This window comes from Ixodes scapularis, unplaced genomic scaffold (genome assembly GCF_016920785.2).
Source record: "Ixodes scapularis isolate PalLabHiFi unplaced genomic scaffold, ASM1692078v2 PGA_scaffold11__112_contigs__length_91849675, whole genome shotgun sequence".
Classification (NCBI taxonomy): domain Eukaryota; kingdom Metazoa; phylum Arthropoda; class Arachnida; order Ixodida; family Ixodidae; genus Ixodes; species Ixodes scapularis.
In genome coordinates this window covers 59,798,985-59,820,034 of record NW_024609837.1, presented here as the reverse complement: position 1 = coordinate 59,820,034, position 21,050 = coordinate 59,798,985, and the positions used below count along the sequence as shown (strand labels likewise).

Genomic DNA, 21,050 nt, shown 5'->3' with positions numbered 1-21,050 from the left:
CTCCCCCAATGCTCGTGCTTAGCCAACCGAAGACAGCGAGCTCACGCATCAAAAACGTCAACGCCAAAAAAAAAAAAAAAAAAAAAAAAGAGGTGCATACCTGTCGCCATAAACCTGCTACTGACTATTCGCAACCGGGTCGTCGCGTCAGCGCCGAATACATCATAATAACCGAGCACACACATTCATCTTAGAATGTTTTTTCTTTAAGTTTTTTTTTATGTATATGGGACTGGCAGGGGATTTTGTGCTCTTATTTACATTTCTGGCGGCCCGTTTCTCCGGTCATGATTCTGCCCGCAGCTCACCGAGCAACTAGCGCGTGCATGTCAACACTTCCTACGCGGAAGAGGCTCAAACCGCTTTAGTTTTGAAGACGAAAAAAAAAAGGGAAAAAAAAAACCAGTAAGCAAGCTTCTGCATCTGCAATTTCTTTTTTGCATATCTATATGTGTTTGTGTGTTGTGTGTGCGCGCGTTTGTGTGCACGCGTGTGTGTGTCTGTATTTTGCGTGCGTGCGTGTGTGTGTGTGTACAGCTACCGGCAACCATCGTAAGACGTCCCCAAGATGCAAATTCAAACGTCTATGTTTTAGAAAAAAAAAGTGTGCGTGCGTGTTTTTTTTTTTTTTTTTTCTTAAGTTTGCCGCGACGTTTTAACTTGTTCGAGGGGTAGCGTTTCTTCTCGGCCGATTTGTTTTTGAAATCCTCCGGTGCCTGACTTTACTATGCGGAAGCGACATAGAAACAAGGTATACAAGTTCGCGAAAGACGGATTTGGAAATCTGCGTCTGATCTGAATCGCGGTGCACTTTTTCTTTTAACTTTTTTTTTTCCCGAGGCTATGTTTTTGTTTTGTTTTTAACACAGAAGCTCAGCGCATACAGGATTATCTGTGGTGAGGCCAAACGTCGCGCTATAAATCGTATCGTTTTAGTTTGCTATTACATACAAAATTCTAGAAATTATAATTGAACCTATAGAAATACACGAACTTAAAGTCGGGCCAAGAATATTATTAGTAGATACTAAATACGTCTCATTTGCTTAATTGTGTAATGCAACTAACCAAAATATTCCTTATTGCTGTTTTATACTGATGTAGTGGTATGTAAAATTTTAAGAGTGTAAGCCGAAGTTTCAGAGCGTTCAATACGTCGAACTTTTTAGGCGTTCTTTTTTGCAAAAAGTTGCGACGTTAAATATATTTTTAACAAAATAAATCAAATTAATATTCACGATTGTGTAAATGCGTTTTTGCTTGACCTTTCTTGCCGTTGTATTTCCTGTGTTTATTCATTTGACGTCACGTTTTTTGCTACCCTTGCAACGATTCAAGAAGTAGGGAGTGTTAGTAAATATTAACAAAAATAAACTGATAAACACGCTTTTTCTTGCAATACAAGTGCAATTTTCATGTAACTTAACGACGACAATTTGCTAGGGCACTCTATCAGGACCACTGTCGGAACTCTATTTTTCTCTACTGAAAACGCGTCATCCTCTCTAGAGCCCGATGAAAAACACGAACCATAGGAGCAGCTTCGCCTTCGAATTACGCTTGAGGAATGGTGTCACTGCCTCGCTTAATACGAAAGTTCTCTCTGTCACGAACATTTGTCGAATTTCGACGTTCGACAGGTTTAGTTGATTTCCTTACATTTCGGTTTCAAAATCGAAGACCCCTTCCGGCCCTCATAACCTCAAGAAGTGCATTCCAAGTGCAGCCCGCCGATAGCGTGAAGCCTAGATATTTAACAGTCCGCTCTATTCGTACATCCGTCGTTCTCGCTGAATTCGCACAAGTTTCGACTTTTTTTTTAACAAAATTGCCCGACTTCCACACAAATGTATTAAGCTCTAGAGAAAAAAAAAAAGAATTTATATTGCGCTTTGTCTTATATTTGACACAATACAAAGGCAAGCACAAACTTTTTTCTTATAGTGGTTTAGTTGGTTTATAGATGTCAAAGAGTACACCCGATAAATAGTGCACTCCTTTTCTGCCAGGTGGCGTCAGCTCGTTTTCAAATTTCGCGCATGCGCATAGCAGTCGAACTTCTGCCGACCTTCTGACGACCTTCAAACTGAAAGATCAAAAACGTCGAACCTGGTCGAACTCGAATTCGGCAGGTTCGTGATATTCTTAGTTTCGACAGACTATGAACCATGAAATCATGAGGGCAGGTTTTTTTTGTTTGTTTTTTGTTTTTCGGTCTTTTTTTTTTTTTTTTTTCAAATCTACTGGGTGGCGAAAGACCAAGCTACACGGGGGCGCTCCCGTGAGTCAAGGCGTTACGTCCACGAGTGTTCAAACCTCACCCGTGGACGTCATTATGAACTGCGTCGACAGCTGTGTCTGAGCAGCTGCCTTTTTCTGTTTTAGTCTGCTTGTGTAACGACAACCCTTCTCAAACATCGTTAGTAACCCCCCCCCCCCCCCCCCACCCCCCCCCCCATTTTCCTCGTTACACGTTTTCTGTGATGTTTACATCCCGGATGGCCCCTGCAGTTTACTGCGCGGATAATTCAGTCATAATCTCTGCGAAAAAACTCCGCGAACTCTGTGAAAAAAAAAAAATCTACGTTTTCTGAGTTGCGGCTATATTGGTGACCGCGGCTCATACAAAAGACAGTCTGCAAGACACTGACACGTTCCTTGTATGACGTCACATTGGTCACACGAAAACTGTCTGCAGGCATGCTTCAACATGCTTCGGGCGCGTCCTCGGATAATTTTGTCGTAATGTCTGCGGAAAAACTCCGCTCCTTTGATTTAATGCACGAGCGGCGTGTCAATGCGACTTTAAAGGAACGACACACCGCGGCCGTACTGGTGCGTAGGATATCTATATCGCCGGTTGCCAGCAGTTTTTTTTTTTTTTTTGACGTGTTTGACGGATGCGCAAGAAGTGAATGGCACATTGCTGTGCTATTGCGTTGCATGCGCTAAATTTAGAGGGGAAAAGTGAATGGGTGAGTAGGCCACGGAATGTTAATTTTCCTCCGCTAAATTTAGACGAGAAACTAAATTTATGAGTAGATCTGTAGCGTCCCATAATGCCACGCTGCGCGCGTTGCATTATGGGACGCCGGGCTGACCTCCCAAAATGCGATTTCGCATTTTGTGAAACTAGCCCCTAGCCGAAAAACGTTTCACGTAAAAAAGTGCTTTCCGTCGTCCCGCTTGCTACATCAGCTCATAACCGAGCAAAAGAATACCGCGATCATCTAACGTCGTATCTACTGCTCAAACTGTTGCATGAAAAAATAAAAAAAAGACATAAAAAATATTGCGAATGACGCCCGCACCAAGATGGCGGCGTCCACAAGCAACTAGCACGCACGCACACGTCACGTGACACGAACGGACGAATGACCGTCGCGGCGGCGTCTGACAACGGAAGAAAGAGGGTGTCCATACTCTATGGGCGTCTATCGCTTTCCAGTGACTCTATAGCTGCGAATACACGACTCCAGCGGCCCGGAGGAGGCTGCTGCATGCATATGGTCTTGTAATAGGGGCTGGTCCTCCTTTAGCCCGCCACCGTATTTGCAAACGAGATCAGCCCGCTAGGAAGCCGCGGGAGCTCCCCGCCGCTCCGAAATCGGATTATAAACTCGTCATCCCTTCCCGTGGGGAACGCCGGGGGACAGGCCCTCGCACATCAAACGCACGTGCGCTTTTATTGTGTTGAGAATCGGTTTGTATCATCGCGTTGTGCAGCGCACTTCGCGTTTAGTCGTCGAGCTCCGCGATACTGTGGGCTCAGTAGCGTAATAAAAATCGCAGTGTGATTATAAAAGAAGTTACTCCATTCTTAACTCCGGGCTGACAAGTAGAAGTACGTGACTTTAACCTGAAGACAGTTCATCATGTGCCTGTATGCGAGATAAAAAAAAAAAGAGCTTAAGGGGAAGCAATGGCAGTTTATATAATGACAACTGCGATTTTTAACATTAGAGAAATAACTCGGGAACTGTTATTTGTTCCCGAGTTATTTCTCGGGAACAAATAACCTTTCCACACACACAAAAAAGGAAAAAAAAAAAAAATAGAAACTATTATGTTACATTGTTTAAGCAAAATAGGCTCTCCACGCCATAAAAAACCCGCATTTAGGTTTCTTTCGTGAAGTTTTCCCCCAAATAAGAAACCGCGTATAAACCATATTTAAAAAAACAATCATATTTGCGGAAGGAGCAAACCGCCATTGAAGATCAGTACCTAATGTGCTTGCTTCGACAGTGGTAAACAGAAAAAAGTTAGCTCACATGGCAAAGGCTCGTTATCAGTAGTAGTTGTTAATTGCAACCTCTTACCAAAGGCCCGATCGATAAAGCGAGGAAAGCATTCCGTATGAAACTTCATACGACAATGGCAACGGTCGTACGACAGTGGCTGGTGCCATTGTCATGCGCCTCAGAGACATATGCTAAACGAGGGTGAGGAGATGTGACCAAATTTAGACAGTAAATTGACAAAACAACCCTGTTGTAATTTTTTTTTATATATATAAGGAATCTTTCTGCGAAGTAGTTAAAAATTTGGTTAAAAAAAAAAAAAAAGGTCGACAGTGGTTTACCAGAAGTTCGGATATTATTTGGAAGCGCGTGAATTAAACATAAATGAACTGGCACCGCCTGGATAATGAGGGGAATATCATTCTAACAAACTGAATTATGAACAGCTTATATCTTGCTTTTATTTGTGCAAAACAATGATCAATATTTATGTTTCAATTGCCGACAATTTGAGGGTTCGACTAAAGCTCCCGGCACCCCCATTGATAACTGATCTTGAATGCATCTAAACAGGAAAATCAGTAATGATTCGCGATGAGCCCAACTTTCTTTTCCTGCAGTTTTTGGGGGTGAAAACGAGGGCAATAAAAAGGCACACATGTTGATAATAAGCGACCTTGGTTCCAACACACAAACCCCTAATCGTCATGAACGTCGGTCCGCCGACTAAGCTGATTATACGCTCACCGCAAAAGCATCCAAAAATGCGCCATTTTCCTGACGTCACACACCCCACAAAACCTTTCGTCCGCATGATTATTTTTGCTACTCTACTTCAGAGCCTCCACCGCAACGCGTTTGTTTTTGGTGATACACACACGGGGCACGCAGCATCGTCAAAGGTGCACACCTCCTCCTCCCCGGGATCGCTCATTTATTTATATTTGCGGCCGCGCCCCCCGAGGTCCCCGAACGAACCTTAATTCACGGGGAGGAAGCACACCCTAGCGGCCGGCAGACGTTCTCCGGCGTTTTTGGGCGTGACCTCCGCTAACGACGACGCGCCGTATACCGCTAGGTGGCGCCGGTGCCGGAAAAAAGGGGGACGCGTGCGCGCGTCTATAATATAGCGTCTGCTCCCTGAAGAGAGTAGCAGACGGTGGGGAGTCCGAAACAGCAGCAGCACAGCCCAGTCAGTCACCGCCGGCGTCCCTAATTGGATTCGGGAACGGTACACTAGTCTCGTGACCAGGTGCTATGCCGGGTGGCTGCCATTTTTGGTGGGACGCCGCTGTGCGGAACCGCGGCGCTGAGAATTCGGCCTAATCCTCCCGCCTTTGTTTTTATTTTTTTCTTGTTATTTTTGTTTGTGTGTGTGTGTGTGTGTGTGGGGGGGGGGGGGGGGGGGTGGACATATCGCACCCAGCAGGGTGCTTTGTAGCGGTTCGTTGGCGGATGTTTGCAGGCTGCGGTCGACTGGGCAAGAAGGTCGTTAGAAGCGCGCGTTTTCGTCGGCGGTTCGGTTCACGTGTCATTTTTGCGCAGGCTCATCTTCTTCGATGCCGGAACGCTCGTGCGTTCTATATAACGACTCGAGAAAAAAAATTAACAAGCGCTGATTGAGATGTTTTATTATATTTTTTGCCGTCGGGTATTGCGTGGAGTATAACTGTCTGTATTTTATGTTTCATATTAAACCATAAAACACATTTTTTTTCGTAACCCAGAATTTTTTTTTTCGTTCCTGTAGTTTTTAGCGGAGGAAATTGAGGTTGATATTCGTCATTCATTGAGACGAATAAACCTTTTTCACAAGGGCGCCGCCATCTTGAAATATCGTCACTTCCAGAATGGGCGAAAACATTGCTTTGCTTGGCCACGCCAATAGAATGCATTTAGGTAATAAGCGTAACCGTCAGCCATTCTAGTTTTGCCTCCCCTCTATTTTTTTACTATTTGCAGATTGAAATGGTTTAATATTGTTTCGTCGCCCATACCCGATATGCATACTTGGCGGTCCGGGGCGAGAGTATGCAAAAACGGTCTATACTGTACGGCTACCATCCATATGGTTGCGTCATAACCACGCCATTGTAACGGGAAGTACTTCGCTTCGCCGTAACACCGCTATTATAGGCTAGGAAACGTATAGACACGGACATACGTACTGAAAGCGCAATGTCACGGTGCATTCAGTGCACTTCGTAGGTTAGGCCGATTACAACAGACGTGTACAAGATGAGAGATGCCGTGACGCTGCACTTTTGTTGTTCTTTGATTGGACCTATCAGAACGTAGAGTCGTCTGCGCTTACTTAGAATGAAGGCGAAGTATAGACATATATTAATCGCCTCCTGAGCGTTGCCTTTTCAGCATGGGAAAAAATTTCTTCCGCAAAATATAAGGCACCGGGAATACGTCCACGGCTCAACGACTCGGCATTTGTGAATGGATGACAAGCACCGGGAACTCTGACTTCTCATCCAGACGCTATCTTCATATATATATATATATATAATAATTAGTGGGTTGGTTTAAAGAAACCTTACTCATTAAGCACCGGTTTTATGTTTGGCATGGGTAGGCACAAGCACTGCTTATTATTACGGTTATGACGCAACCATATGCCGTGGCAGCCGTTGCGAGTAGGTCGGCTGCCCGTGTGTACGTTTACCGGCTACCGCCCGCAAACCAGCTGGCTCGAGCTCGCACAGAGTCAGCGCAGAGAATACGGAACTAAGTCATCCGAGACGCGGTGCACTTAACGAGGCTCGGGATTAATTATCGAAGTAGACGTCTGCTCGGTTGAGCGGTCAGCACGTCAAAGGTTCACGTCGCGCGGCGTGGCGGTGATTATAAGGCGACGTTTGTTAGCGAGCAAGCGCGAGCACGGTTTGGTGTCATGCACCGCCGGCCGTCACATACACAGCGCCGAAACAACGTACTACACCCCAACGAGTACACCCGATGGTGGCTCGGTTAATTAGGTGGTTTGATTGTCTATTCATCAAGCGCTGACGGGGGTGGCCACTGATGTTAGCGAAAAGCTTGGGCCCATGCACGAGTGCAACATGGTATTCAATGTATAGCATTCGCATCCACCGTCCACGTCGGGGTGGCAAATCCGATGTCCACGTCACCAATGGCCTGGTGAGCTGAAGACTTGTAAGCTTGAGCAATGAAATGCGAAATGTGTATACGTGCAGGGTGCTTTCCACGGGACATTCTGATATCCCCTTGGTTTTTGTCCCCACCCGACGGTCCCATTTTGATTACTACTTGGCCTTGTCAAGCTGTCTTTCGATTGGACGAACGCAGTAATCAGCACATGGCGTTTTGTACCCGTCAAGCAGACTAGTCGTGGTAGCGTTGAAACTTGGGTGGTACGTGATTCAACAAGAATCAGCGTATGGACTGCAAGACGGTTAGAAGATTGCAGCACTCAAATTCTTCTGTTTATGTTCTATCCTGTGGTCCGCGCGTGTACTTGATGTTCCGGCAATATTGTTTTGACGTCGCGAGACTTTTCCACTTTTTTTTTGTGAAAAGTTTGGTTAGATCTCTTATATACACTCTGTGTTGTCGAAGCAATGCACAACCAGTTTACAAACAGTATCTCGCGAAACTAAATGACTCATTTCCATAGCCTTTTCCGAGCCATACACGTAAAAAAATGATTCAGTAAGAACGTACTTTGGATTTAAATTAACCCTTTCTTTACCATGGACGACCTGAGTTCATCTACACTGTTTGTACCGTTCCCCCCGAAGATGAGCTGGGCTCGTCCACGTTGATTCGGGCTCCAATACGCTACCATGCACGAACTGGGCTAGTCCACGTGTTTCTAGTGAGCTTTGCCGTGGATAGATGGCGCTTCACAGAAAATAAAAACCTGGAAAATTTCTGAATTTGGCAGAAAATTGTTCCAACGCAGGCAACAGGGGATTTAAAAATGGCGACGTCAACTTCTCGTCGCTACGTTTGTAGTGACGATCTTGCCTCAAAATTGTGACGAAGACGAAGATATTGTGACGTCTCTTCAGATTGAGAAGACAAGGAAATCGAACAGCGAGAGCAATGCAACTGAATTATTGGATTTAAGCTCCGACGACTCCGATGTCAAGAAGGACATCGTGTCGGCGTGTCGGCGTTTCGGCATGGACTAGAATCAATGTAAAAAATCCCCCTCCAGCCCCTCTACGTTTTGCGTTCACTTTGCGTGCAATCTGATGTGAACTCTCTGCAGTACTGCTACGCCCGGCCTGAACGTTTATGTGCAAGGTAACGTGAACTGTTCGCGGTAATGCAGTGAAGCGGAACTTTAGTCTCTTTTTCTTTTGCAGTGTGTTCGAAGATTTCTCATATAATAAATATTTTGGCATTTGTTTTTGGCCTTTGTATTGCATATTAAATTTATAGGGCACATAAAAAAGTCGGTATTTTCAAATCGTTTTTTTTTTTTCAAAATTTTTGCGGTAGGCAAAGGGTTTTAATCAATTTGAATGGTAACTGGCCACTGACGTGTCGCCTTCCATGAGTGTAGCAATCTCGCGCGATGAAGCCTTTCGGAGCTAACGCAGCCATCACGACGGAGAAAGCATAACTTTTGTAGCGATCGTACATTCATAATGAAAATACTAGTGCTTTATATCAAAAACTAAATCTATGGGAGACGTCCCGAAGATCTCTTGAAGATGGCGCAACCCGAACCCTACCCCTCGCGCCCTAGAGCCCGACAGAATTCCAAGGTCATCCCAAGGTCACGATGGCGACCCATACCACAACCTCCTAGGGGCCAAGACCGACGGATTGGCTACGTCACTGTACCGGAGGCCCGCACAAAAAGCAGAAAAGACTGCTGCGTCAGCGTTGGACTAGCATTCGTGTTCAATCAGAGCGAACCCGAGTCCCAGCCGAACGGTGATGCAGCAGTCGTGTAGAATCTGTGCGGTGGCCTTCAGTGACGCAGGACAGCACCGAGGTTTTTGTTGTCTAGGAGCGGTCGCCAAGGTTGCCATACGCGATGAATAAACCGCGAGGAATAAAATGACGAAGGAAGAAGGCGATTGCCGTGGTTGAGCTTACCTTTTCGTGCTGCTGCATCTGCTTCATGAGGAGGCTCTTCTTCTTGTCCTTGCAGCGCTTGTTCTGGAACCAGACCCTGATGACCCTGGGCGACAGGCCCGTCATCTCGACCAGCTGCTCCTTCATGAGCGCGTCCGGCCTCGGGTTGGCCGCGTAGCAAGTGCGCAGCGTGTGCAGCTGCTTCTCGTTCAGCACCGTCCGCACCCGAGTCGGCTTGTGCTGCGCCTGCTGGCCCTGCTGACCGACACCACCTGCCACGCGGACATGGACAGCCACTGAGTCACTTGTCTTGTACGCAGGCGACACATCAATTGGGCTGGCAGCGAGCTTTCAGCAGATTAATTTCGCACCCGCAAAAAGTTTGGTATTGACAGATAGCAAGTTACGCACAGCTGAACCTGATGACCACATATGGCTGACCCGACGGAAACACGAGACGTCATTTGAGGCAGACAATAACTTCCCGCGAGTTCCTTGCCTCGTGTGCGACCCACACATCAATTGTGCTGACGGCGAGCTTTAAACGCATTTCTGAATTGTCTTGCTACACGAGAAGTTACCCACAGCCCATGCTGATAACCACATACGACGGAAGTCTTGTGTCTCTCTACTAGGCCATGCACGCTAAAAATCCCAGGCGAACAAGCGTAACACACTCGCCAAATTGCTGATGTACAGCAGAGATACGAAACGCCGCTTGAGGCAAGCAACTTCCTCAAATTCGATGTCCCGCCCGCGACCCACTCATCAATTATGCTGGCAGCGAGCTTTCTGAAGAATTCCAGTGCACCCTCAAAGCTGTTTAGTCTTTGCAGACAATAATTTATCCACAGTTTATCTTGATGAACTCGTATATGTATACAAAAGACTAGAAGCCCTAGAGTGCTCCTGCAGCAGAGGTGCGTCTTAAGCAAAGAGTTTGCTCGTGTATCCATAAGTTGCACTAACAAGTACATATGACTTCGCCTACCATCCCTGTGGCGTACCTAACTCCCTCGACCTCGCCTTCTGCTGCGTTACTTTTAAACCAGATAATTATTATGTCTAAGCAAGCAATAGTACGGAATAACCACCAGCCCAACCTTCGTAACCAGATCTGGATCTATTCCAGATTCAGATCTGATCCAGATGGTTGGGCCGGTGCGCAACCATCTGGACCAGATCTGGATGGCTGGCGCTCAGCACGCTAGGCGGTTCGAGGGCCTCCACTGCTGACAAGAAGATATATGCTCACCCGAATCCGAAGACCCCTGGTGTTGCTGCTTGCCCTGCGTGTGCCCCCGAGGTTGGCCGCACCCTCCGCCTCCACGGTGGCCCGGTCCGCCACTCACCGGCACGGGTTCCGCGTTGGCTGCACACAAAAAGAACAACAATGCCAACTTTAGAAGCCAGGTAGCCACCCCTATCTCCAAAGCCCTATAACGCACGGAATGCAGCATATAAAAAGGTACCGTTTGCAGTTTTTTAGAATGCATTAAACAGTCGTTTCGTGGTGTAATAACTAGTATCCATAACTGCCATCACTCTCACCTACAGCACCGCGGAAAGTACGCTAGTTCTAAAGGAAGGAAGATGTGGAGTACCCGAAGTGGGAGGTCCGAGGGCATGACATCTGTTACGATTATTTTGTTTGTGGAGTCATTAAACTCCACTTCAGTCTCGACTATCAGCGTAGTCAGGACTATGGTAATTTACAGTCGAATTCTGGAGAGCCAAACACACCTCGAGATTGGCGGAAACGTATTGGAGCCGTGGATGAAAATTCCAGTGTACGATGCCAACGAATACGATGTGCGTTGTGAACAGCTATCTGTACACGATGTCCATGAAACAAACGTGGCATTCTTTTGTTTAACAAAACTTTCTTTGGGCATGTGCGCCATAAACTTCACGCACCTCACTGGCCACGAGATGCGACTACCCCGCACGCTGTGGTGAGAAGCAGAAGTAAGCTTAGATTGTAGTTCCGTAATTGACCCCGTAAGTGTGACGTCACCGCTCCAAGCAAGCCGTTGCTAGGGGCGTTGTAATAAACAAATACATGGAACTGGATTTCGCTCTGAAAGAAGGATGGGTAAAAAATCGGACGTGGAATTTAAACGTTCAAAAATAATAGACAAAGGAAGCCTATAGATTCCACACGACAGAAGTTTGTCGAAAATCGGCTGCTTCCGAAATATTTGCGACGGCAACTTCCGGTCATCGGGACACCTCGAAATGCCTGTTGCAGACGACGCGCGCATGAAGAACGCAGACGGAATGACTGAAGTATGCCGTCTGCAATAGTTTGAATCGTTTGCACTTTGATACGATTTTGATTTAGTATTTATTTAGAACATGGCGGGCCTAAGAAATCTAATTACGTTTATAACGAATAATATTTACGTACGATACGGGGCTGACTGACGAAAATCATCACACGCATTGAGATTTGCTAAAAATACAGCGAAAAAAGCAGTTGTTTAGAACATGATATCGAAGAAGCGTCGGGCCCTCGTTCTGATTTTGCAGCTGACGTGCATTGTAATGAAGCAGCGACTATTTTGACTCCGACATGACCGGTTCGAGACCCCAAACTTTGTTTTTCAGGCTCGCAATATGGGTGTGTGTTTCGTACCTGCTTGTCATCATTACAGTGAGAAAAAATCCCACTGATTCTTCAGTATTAAGTAAGACCCCAAGCGTGCATGACTGAGAAGGAACGCTTCGCCAAGCTTCTAGAAGATTCAAATTCACTCTTATTACAGAGTGTAAAAGAGGAGGAGGTCAGAATGACCTTGCCTAATCAGTCTCACCCCAGCTCACAAACGAACATTCTAAATCAAATGTTTCAGACGCCGAGTGCACTTTGGAAAGGGGTCGAGCGCGGCTTTGTCGACTCACAGCCAGCTGCCACGCCGACGCATCATCACGCTGCTGCCGCCGGCGACGCTCATCCTTTCTTTTGTTTCTAGGCACAAGTTTGCCGATTAAATCTTTACTTTCTGTGCTACCTTTGTGGATCTGTTTCCATCTGGTTACGGACAGTTCGTTTGATCACACAGTTGTGCATTGAAGCAACTGTGCTGTCAGAAATCCTTTAAACGTGTGCTGGCCTGCACTTCGACCTTGATACACTTCACGTCGTCGTTGAGCGTGGTTAGGCCGATTCGGGTGCACGGTGTTTTCACCTTCTCAAATATTGCGAAAGCGAGCTCCACGGGTAGGCGTTCGAGCACCTCGAGCGTCGATCGAAGCCGATTAACGTTAAAAACGAGCGTGTTGGTAAATATACAGTTTTGACCACGAGAACAGAGGTTTCGTCGATCGTAACCAAACTCATCCCACAGAAGGAACCACTGAACCCGCGAAACCTTACTGTCGTCTGCTAGCAAAGCAAACCCTGTTTTGAAACTTTATTACTGGCTTTTGGCATCGCTTTATGACACTAAGACGATAAAAAAAAAGTCTTGCCGATTAAATATTGAGAGGACACAATGCTTACGAAAAGTTATTTACATTGTTTTTATCGGGCAATATCTAACATTACGTAAAGCGCATATGCATTTGTCCATGACAACGGCCCTAGCAACGGTTTGTTTGGAGCTGAGCGCCATCTTGTGACGACATCACTTACAGAGATGAATGAGCGCAGCAAAGCCTGCAAGCGAAAGACTGCGCGAGATCGTGCAGATCCGCCCAACTAGCTCATGCAACAGTATTAGCAGCGAGATGTTTCGGTGGCGCCCTCGTTCGGTTACCTTTCGTGACGTCATTACCTTGTGAACAACAAGTTCGATGGTGTTTGTAATGTGCATCGTGGAAGCCTGAAATTATAGCGCTTTCAAATCAACACTGCCAACACCGACAAAATTGAAGTTTTTACATTCCTCTTATTTCCGTCGATGAGACATCCTTTGCTGACGTCATAGTCAGCATTCGGCTAATTGGGGTGGGCCGACAACAGCGACGCTTTCGATCGCTGACGTCACCAGTAGCAGCCTCCTCGAACGCTTCCGATGTTCCTGTCTACAGGGCATTAATGTTTGCCTATACCACTGATATCTATGTCTATTTTCTGGATCGCGTTTGACCATCTCCGACTGTGGACGGGAATGCGGCCAAGGTCGGCCATCTTTTTGGTGGAGTTATATTATCTCTAGCCTTCATAGTAATGTGGCGGACAGCGCTATGGCGGCAGGCTGCCATAAAAATAGCCGTGGGTTTAGTACACTGTACCGTGGGTGATATTTCGTGCTTGATTGAAGTTTTTCGACGAAGCAGATTCTTGAAACCCGGCGTAAACGGTAGCCCCATTTCTTGAGGACCCGGCGAAGGTTCTACGAAAGCGCAGCACCGGGAAAAAGCAGCGCAGGTCGCATCCAAAGCAGACGCCGGTACGGCGTCTGCTTTCGATGCGAGCTGCGTTTGATGCGATGCGAAAGTCGCGTTTGATGCGACTTTCGACGCTTGCTGGGCTCCTTCCTTTTCCCCGGTGCTGCGATTTCGTGAAACTTTCACCGGGTCCTCAAAGATCGGGCTACCGTTCACGCCGAGTTTCAACAATACGTTTCGTCGAACAATTTCAATCAAGGACGAAATATCTCCCACGACTGTTTTTATGGCAGCCTGCCATCACAGCTGCCACAACGCTGTCAGCCACGGACGGATGATAGTGGCTGCACCAGCTGAGCATTGGCATGAGGTAATATAACTCTATTAAAAAGATGGCCGCCAGTGGCCGCATCCGCGGAGCGGGCAAACGCGATTCAGCAAATAGACATAGAGATCAGTGACCTATACACGTTTTAAAGAAGCCCTAATAGCTAGTAGGATCTACACACACCAACAACAAGATGGCGGCGCCTAGAACCGCACTTGGAAACATGTATGCGTTTGCAAGCATGTATGCGTTTGCAAGCAGTCGTGTTTCAAAGTCTGGCTTCCGTGGGTGAAAAACGCCTTGTTAGGGAACCAAACTCCGCAAGCACAGCTTGAAAAAAGAAAAAAAAAATGAAAGACAATACTTTTTTTTTTTAACAGACTGGGTGGGACACGCGTACAAAAAAAAAATAATTTACGCGAAAAAATTTTGTTTTAGCAATATTGACGGCGCGAGATTTATTTTAAATTCTGGGCGCAAAGTCACGGAATGGTCATACACCCTTCCCTCCAAGCCGTTCTACCTCTCCTCCACCCGCCCGAAATGTCGAGAGAGAAAGCAAGTGGAAAGGAGTTGACTACCGACTAAATCGCGTCTCGCACCGTCAATACTGCTAAAAAGATTTTTCTTTTTCACGTAAAATTCATTTCTTGACACGCGTGACCCAACCACAATTTTTTTTCTTTTCAGGGGCCCTTTAACAATATTAGACTATCGGACGACTGGATCTAAACACGTGAGTACCAAGATGGCGGCGCCCGATACACGGATTCGCTGATGCGCGCCGCTACGGCTGAAGCGCACGGATTTCCGCACGCTTATTCTCACGCGAGGCACGGGCCATATGCGCTGCGGTGGCTTCGATTTTCTGGCCCGGCGGACAGAGGGTTCGAGCCGGAGGACCGTGACCGCCGCACGCGTCGTGGGTCGCGGTCGGACGGACAGCCACAACCGTACTCGGTCCGCGGCTAAGCTGGCAGAGCGGTGGAGGCTACATCTTGCTCGTTGAACCATGCCATACGTCTGTATCTCGCCGCCTGATCACGCCTTTCCCGCCCATACATCCAGGCACAGAAAGCCGGGTCACGTGGTGCAATGGAGGCGTCCGATTGGTCCGTCGCGCGTGTAGCCTCTACCGCACTGTCAGCTTAGGGGAGTCGTACGAAGTCGGCGCGATGGGGACGTGTTGGGACGACGAGGCGAGCCGTGACGCCTGGTCTCGCGCTTCGCGCATGCGCGGCGTGAGAGCTCGCGTCGCTGTGCACAGGGTGTACGCAGGAAGGTATACACGCACGCAACGCCTCTACTCATCTCCCCCAGACGATGCTTGCCACAGTCTGGGTGGGTTAATCGTTCCTCGACATTTTTGTTGTTGTTTCGTTTCAAAACATTTAGTAGTATTTTTATAAAAATCATAGCGTTAGTACTTCACCCTTGCTTTCCCAATATCACTTTAACCAATGTGAATAGTATATGGATAACGAAGGTCCAATACACCGTCTCTTCAATGGTCGACCTCGGCACACAGAAAAATCTCGCATTTGAGAGAGTTCCAAACTCACAAGGAAAAGGGGCCATTGCCATAGCCAATAAAGAAAAGAAGGAGGGAAATACGCACAATGAAGGGGCGTTTATCTCTCGCTCCGACGGGAACGCGGACGAGAGACTGCGAGACAATGAAGCTGTAAGGCGAGCCCTGAACGTCCCATCCATCCCATCCGCCGACGGGAGAACAGGAGACGACGACGACGAAACCCGGGGACAGGACCCCTCCCCGTTGTCCCTAAAGAGGGACAACAAAACCCCCCCTCCTCCCTCGAAAAAAAGAAAAGGGAATGCGATCCCCGTCGCCAAACACGGCCTGTTTATTCACCTGATGACATTCTCACGAGCTCGGACATCCCACGCACCCCAAGTTTCCCCCCGGTCGTCGGACCGAGGGTTACTTACTGACGGGCGCACGCGCACGTGACACTAAGCCCCCTGTTCCCTCTTTCTACGCTTTCCCTCTCCCCATTTTCCCCATCCAGTTCCTTAATTATTTTTTTTTTGTTCTGTCAAGTCGTCTATTTTTTTTTCTTAACACGCACCCTCTCACTTTCTCTTTTCCAAGTTAAGATATTTAGAAGTTCCTTTATTTTTTCATATTATGCTCTCCTTCACCCTCCCCCCCGCCCTTTTTCTGCCCTTGCCTGCTTTTTTCTCCCTATTTTTCCCCAATACCTTTTACTCTCATTTTTTCTCGCTTCGTTTGTGAGTTTTATATCTCTTTTATTGTCGGTATCCCTAATTTATCTAACAAATTTGTGTTCAGCCAAGTATTGATATGGGTTATGTTCTCGAGGCGTCATAAATACCTTAATCGTCCTCGTCATATCTCGCTTTCTTTATTTCCTCGCCTCACTTTACACGCACCCGGATAAATTGGTTGAAAGCCCTGTCGTTATGCGTTTCCACAAGGTTGACGCTGAGTGCTGTTATCTGAAGTCTATTTCCTGCAGATTCGCACATACCTCCGATTTCGCCCAGGAGAGCATTCAACGTCCCTATATCTAGGGGCATTTCCCTCCTAAAGTGACTTTATTCCCTCCAGCTGGCACGGCTATCTTACCTCCGGTATCACTCTAACAACTTCGAGAAGAAGTCCACAATTGCTTTCTGTGATGTCAACAAACAATAATCAACAGCGAACGAATATTAAAGGTGTGAAATTAATGCCGTAGAAAACGGTAATTGGTATTTTAATACATCGAGAATGTCTTCTATTGGCGTGGCGATGGCAAACCAATGTTCTCGCCCACACAGGAAGTGACCTCATCCAAGATGGCGCCGCCCTTAATGAAAAAGGTGCATAATGTCGCGCTTACACGAATCCGCCGGCGGATCCGCGCAGGCGGAAATTGGAACTTAGAGCCGGGTGGCGAAACCGACTCGTCGCTGGCGGAAAATCTGGATCAGTCCGGGACTGGTAATGGAGAGGTCCCGGGTTCGATAACCGGACCAGGCGACTTTCTTCGGCCGCGTACCTGCCGCCTAGCTGTGTTTGGAGATTTGTGTTTGTCCCTTGTCGCTCATGTTCCCCTTCTCCAGGGATTATTTTCGTCACCCATACCCAGATTGTCCGCCAGCGACGAGTCCATTTCGCCACTTGGCTTCCGAAATCCACTTTTCCGCTTGCGCGGATCGGCTTGCGAATCCGCAAGTGTAAACGCGCCACAATTGAAAACACGAATTCTTGCTGCGACGTCACGTTAAGCTCTAGGGAAATCGCTAGTCAAAGTAGAGGCTGTGTCTAACTTTATGGCCTCTGGGAATAACAGCTGCGACAATCCTCTAGTTTATGCGTGGATAGATTGACAGGTGATTCTCCGAGTAGAGGCTTGAGGTCTTCAAGCATAAAAGCATTAGATCGGTCGTCCCTAAAATAGCACGAAATCTGCCTCTTATTTACCGTAGCCTTCGGTGCTCAATCAGGTCCCCAAACCATCTAAATTCCAACATAAAATGTGCAGACATAAAAAAGAAAAAAAGAAACGAATTTTTTGTTAAATATGGTCTCTTCACCTGCTAAAGTATCATCTGTTGTTTTTCTGTTTTGTTCTCCGCAACGCGGAAGGGGCTTACGGATAAATCTCTCGAAAATAAAATAACAGTGTGCTAAGTAAATGAAGAGATAAAATATCAGATTTGGGAAGCTTTCGAGGAGAGTGCTCGCTCGCCCGTCTTCCGCACTGTATACTTCAGAACTCCCGGCACAGCTAGGGAACTTTCTCTCCCCAACTCTCCCTCTTCCGGGCTCCCTAATTTCCCTCTCTAGTTCTTTCCCCTTCTCCCATCTTTCTTTTTTTTTTTTTCCTGGATGATTTTTTTGTTTGAATTGTGCAAAAAAGCTTTAGGGAAAAAAGTAATAAAAAAAAAAAAAAGCGGTGTGGAGCGCGAGAATTGAAAGCGATCCCAGGGCTTTGAGAACCGTCCCCGTCTACTTAGTATATTATTTTTTTTTAATATTTGATGGTGTGTATGTGTATTTCTAGACGTATGTACATATCTGCGTACGGATCAATGCTGTCTATACACGTCTTTGTGCTCTCTGCCGGCGTCCCCTCTTGAAGTTAGTGGAGGCAGTGCTGGCTTCCGACGAGGCGTGGGGTATCGACTTTCTCGGCCGTTTTGGATGAGGCGGTAAGTGCCGCCATCTGACGACGCGTACACGACGTTTCTCTTTGTTTGTTGGCTTGTCTGTCTGTTTTTTTTGTTTTGTTTTTTTTTTGCGTACAACTCAACTGAATGTTTGAACCTCCTGTTGGTTCCCCGTTGACCCACGGCGAAATCCGATGCTCACCTCGTTGTTGTCATTGTTCGCCTTAAAAATGGCGGGGGGGGGGGGGGGGGGGGGCAAGAAAAAAAAATGAGCCTTTTTAGTTGTCACCTACTTCTTCCAACAAAAAAAAAATGGAAATGAGAGAGTGTGTAATGCATTATACACCCTGAAAGAGACAACAAATTATTTCGCGTGCAAGTTTAACGGACTGCGTCTCGTGCCGTATGACGCAGGCACATTACGGCGTGGCCCTATAGATCCCCCGTGTCCAGCTATACTCTCAGAGTACCGACACTTCCATCATTTCTCCGGTTGTCTCGTGGGCGCCGCCATTATTTCCGAGCCTATAGCGATGAGCGGACGCGATAAGTACGATCGTCACGATTTGCGAATGCGACTTCCCGAGCATGTTTGTCGTTTCAGACTGCTACCACCCGTTACAAAGAGTATAGCCATTAACATCTATCCATCCAACCATTCATGTCCTGGACGTGCTCAGGAAAGCTAGATGGCAATATTGTTTTGCTCTGACGCGAACCGTTTTTTGACAATTCTGGATGACGGAAAACGGTTTCCTACGATTTCAGTTATAACTTATAAAGCTTCGGACAATAGATCCTTTTCAGAAGTCCACACCTCGTCAACGTTCGGCGAAGACTCGGACCGAATCGCACTCTTCGTGTCCAATGGATGCTAATGGATGGATGGATGCTGACGGCTGTACCATTTCTATTAGGGTGCCTTCATGTCCCAAATTCTATCGGGCGGCAGCTTGCGCCACCTAGCAATGGCAACCGCCAATGTTGCTTAATGGACTTTTGAAAAGGGGTGTATTGGCAAGCATGCTTTTTGAGCAGCAAGACAGCGAAGTGTCGCTACTCTGTGGCAGTGTTGCCCATTTATCAGTTTTTCCGCTTAATTTAGCAGTTTTTTGAGTTGTATGTGATGCCGTTTATGCAATTGGCGAGATTCCTTTTTTTTTTTTTGCGGTTTTAAAGATATGCGAGCGTGTTTTCTGGCGGCCCCATTTTTCTTCAGTTTACATGTATTAATAATAATAATACATTTATTGTATGGAGCACAACACTGTTTGCGTGACGGGCGCATCAAAGCCAAAACAAGGCTTGTGGGATGCTACCCTAAAATTAACACTTTAAACATTGCTACCCGGTATACAAAAGGAAATAAGACAGATTGACATACACACGTCCTTAGAATGTCCCAAAGTCAAAGTCAGCAGTTGGGTGCATGCAACACACAGAATCACGCCTCCAAATACTGATTCAAGTACATAGATAAGGTTTAAAAGAACTTAATATAAAAAATAACGATAATCACGAAGACCAAAGTGCCGCGCCTGATGTGTAAAAGAAAAAGAAAAAATAGTCAGGCGAAAAACGAAATTGCAGTACACGGCGTCCAACAAGCGATTGTCCAGGACGTTTAGGCTAAACAAGTGAAACCCACACTGGAAAACACTAAACAAAGTAAAACAGAGATCATCAAAAACTCATACTTCTAAGTGATTTCTTAAGTTTACGGAGCGAGGTAAGGCCTAGAAGCTCGGGCGGCAGCTGTGAGAAAAGCTTTGGAACGTAATATGCTCGCGTACTTTCGCCGTATCGGGTATGCACAAGAGGTATTTGGAAAGGCTGCACGTGTCGGAGGGCACGAGATGATGAGCTTAAAGTTTTGAATTCAGAGCTCCAGAAAAGTCGCAAAATAACTGTGTGAACATAGAGGGTGTGAAAGTCAGGCAGTTGAAGAATGTCGAAAAGAGTGGTGTCCTCGGGTATTTGCATGTTATGGGAGACACTCTTTAGGATTGCTTTAAGGATGCTGTCAATTCTAGCTCTCCAGAAAGCGGAACAATTACCAAAAACTGTTATGCCATATCGAAGGATACTGTACCCTAGAGTATGAGCAATAACCTTACGAACAGAAAGAGGCATGAGACATTTGGATCTATATAAGATGCAGCTGGTGCTCCTTAATTTTTTGCAAATATATGCTAAATGGGCATGCCATTTTAGGCCACTATTAAAAAAAATACCAAGGTACTTAACACTACTAGCGTACTCTAAGGGGACACAGGCGCACTGATTACAAGCAGATGAGTGTAAAATAAAAGGAACGCTGAGATTGATTGTTTTATGTGGATTGTAGAAACACATTAGTTTTGTTTTCTTTACATTGATAGCGATTAGGTTTTTCTCAAACCAGTCCATGACCGCAGTCGCATGGTGCTGTAACTGGCGAATCGAGTCTACGTAATTAATATGTTGGGACATGATTACAGTGTCATCTGCATACTGATAGATCTTGCATCCTGGTACATATTTGGCGATGTCATTGACAAAGATGTTAAACAAAAGTGGTGACAAAATTGAACCTTGTGGTACACCTGCTTTTAGTTTGGTTCGTGAGCTTTGAAAACCTCCAGCAGATACCAGCTGGGAGCGATTGTCAAGATAGCTCTCAAAAAAAGAAAAAAAAGTGCCACGGAAGCCTATGCTGTGAAGTTTACGTAAAAGTAACGAGTGACTAACGGTGTCGAACGCTTTAGATACGTCCAAGAATAGTGTTGACGTGACAACGTTGTTATCAAAACCAGAGTAAAGATAATCAGAAAAATCTTCCAGAAGGGGCTGTGTGCCCTTTCCATGCACGAATCCAAACTGAGTAGGTGACAATATATTAAATTTATCTAAAAAAGACGTCATTACCTGAAACACATGCTTTTCGAGTATCTGCACGA

General features: G+C 46.4%; 1 protein-coding gene across 1 annotated transcript in view; it reads right to left on the bottom strand.

Moving 5' to 3' along the window:
• The window catches only part of LOC8036128 (insulin gene enhancer protein ISL-1), a 154,772-nt gene that overhangs the window by 58,567 nt on the left and 75,155 nt on the right, over positions 1-21,050 (bottom strand). Inside the window, exons 4-5 of the mRNA XM_029983141.4 lie at positions 10,564-10,680; positions 9,330-9,580 (exon numbers count right to left, since the gene is read on the bottom strand). Coding sequence (XP_029839001.1) covers positions 9,330-9,580; positions 10,564-10,680 — 368 coding nt within the window. The remainder of the gene's footprint in view (positions 1-9,329; positions 9,581-10,563; positions 10,681-21,050) is intronic.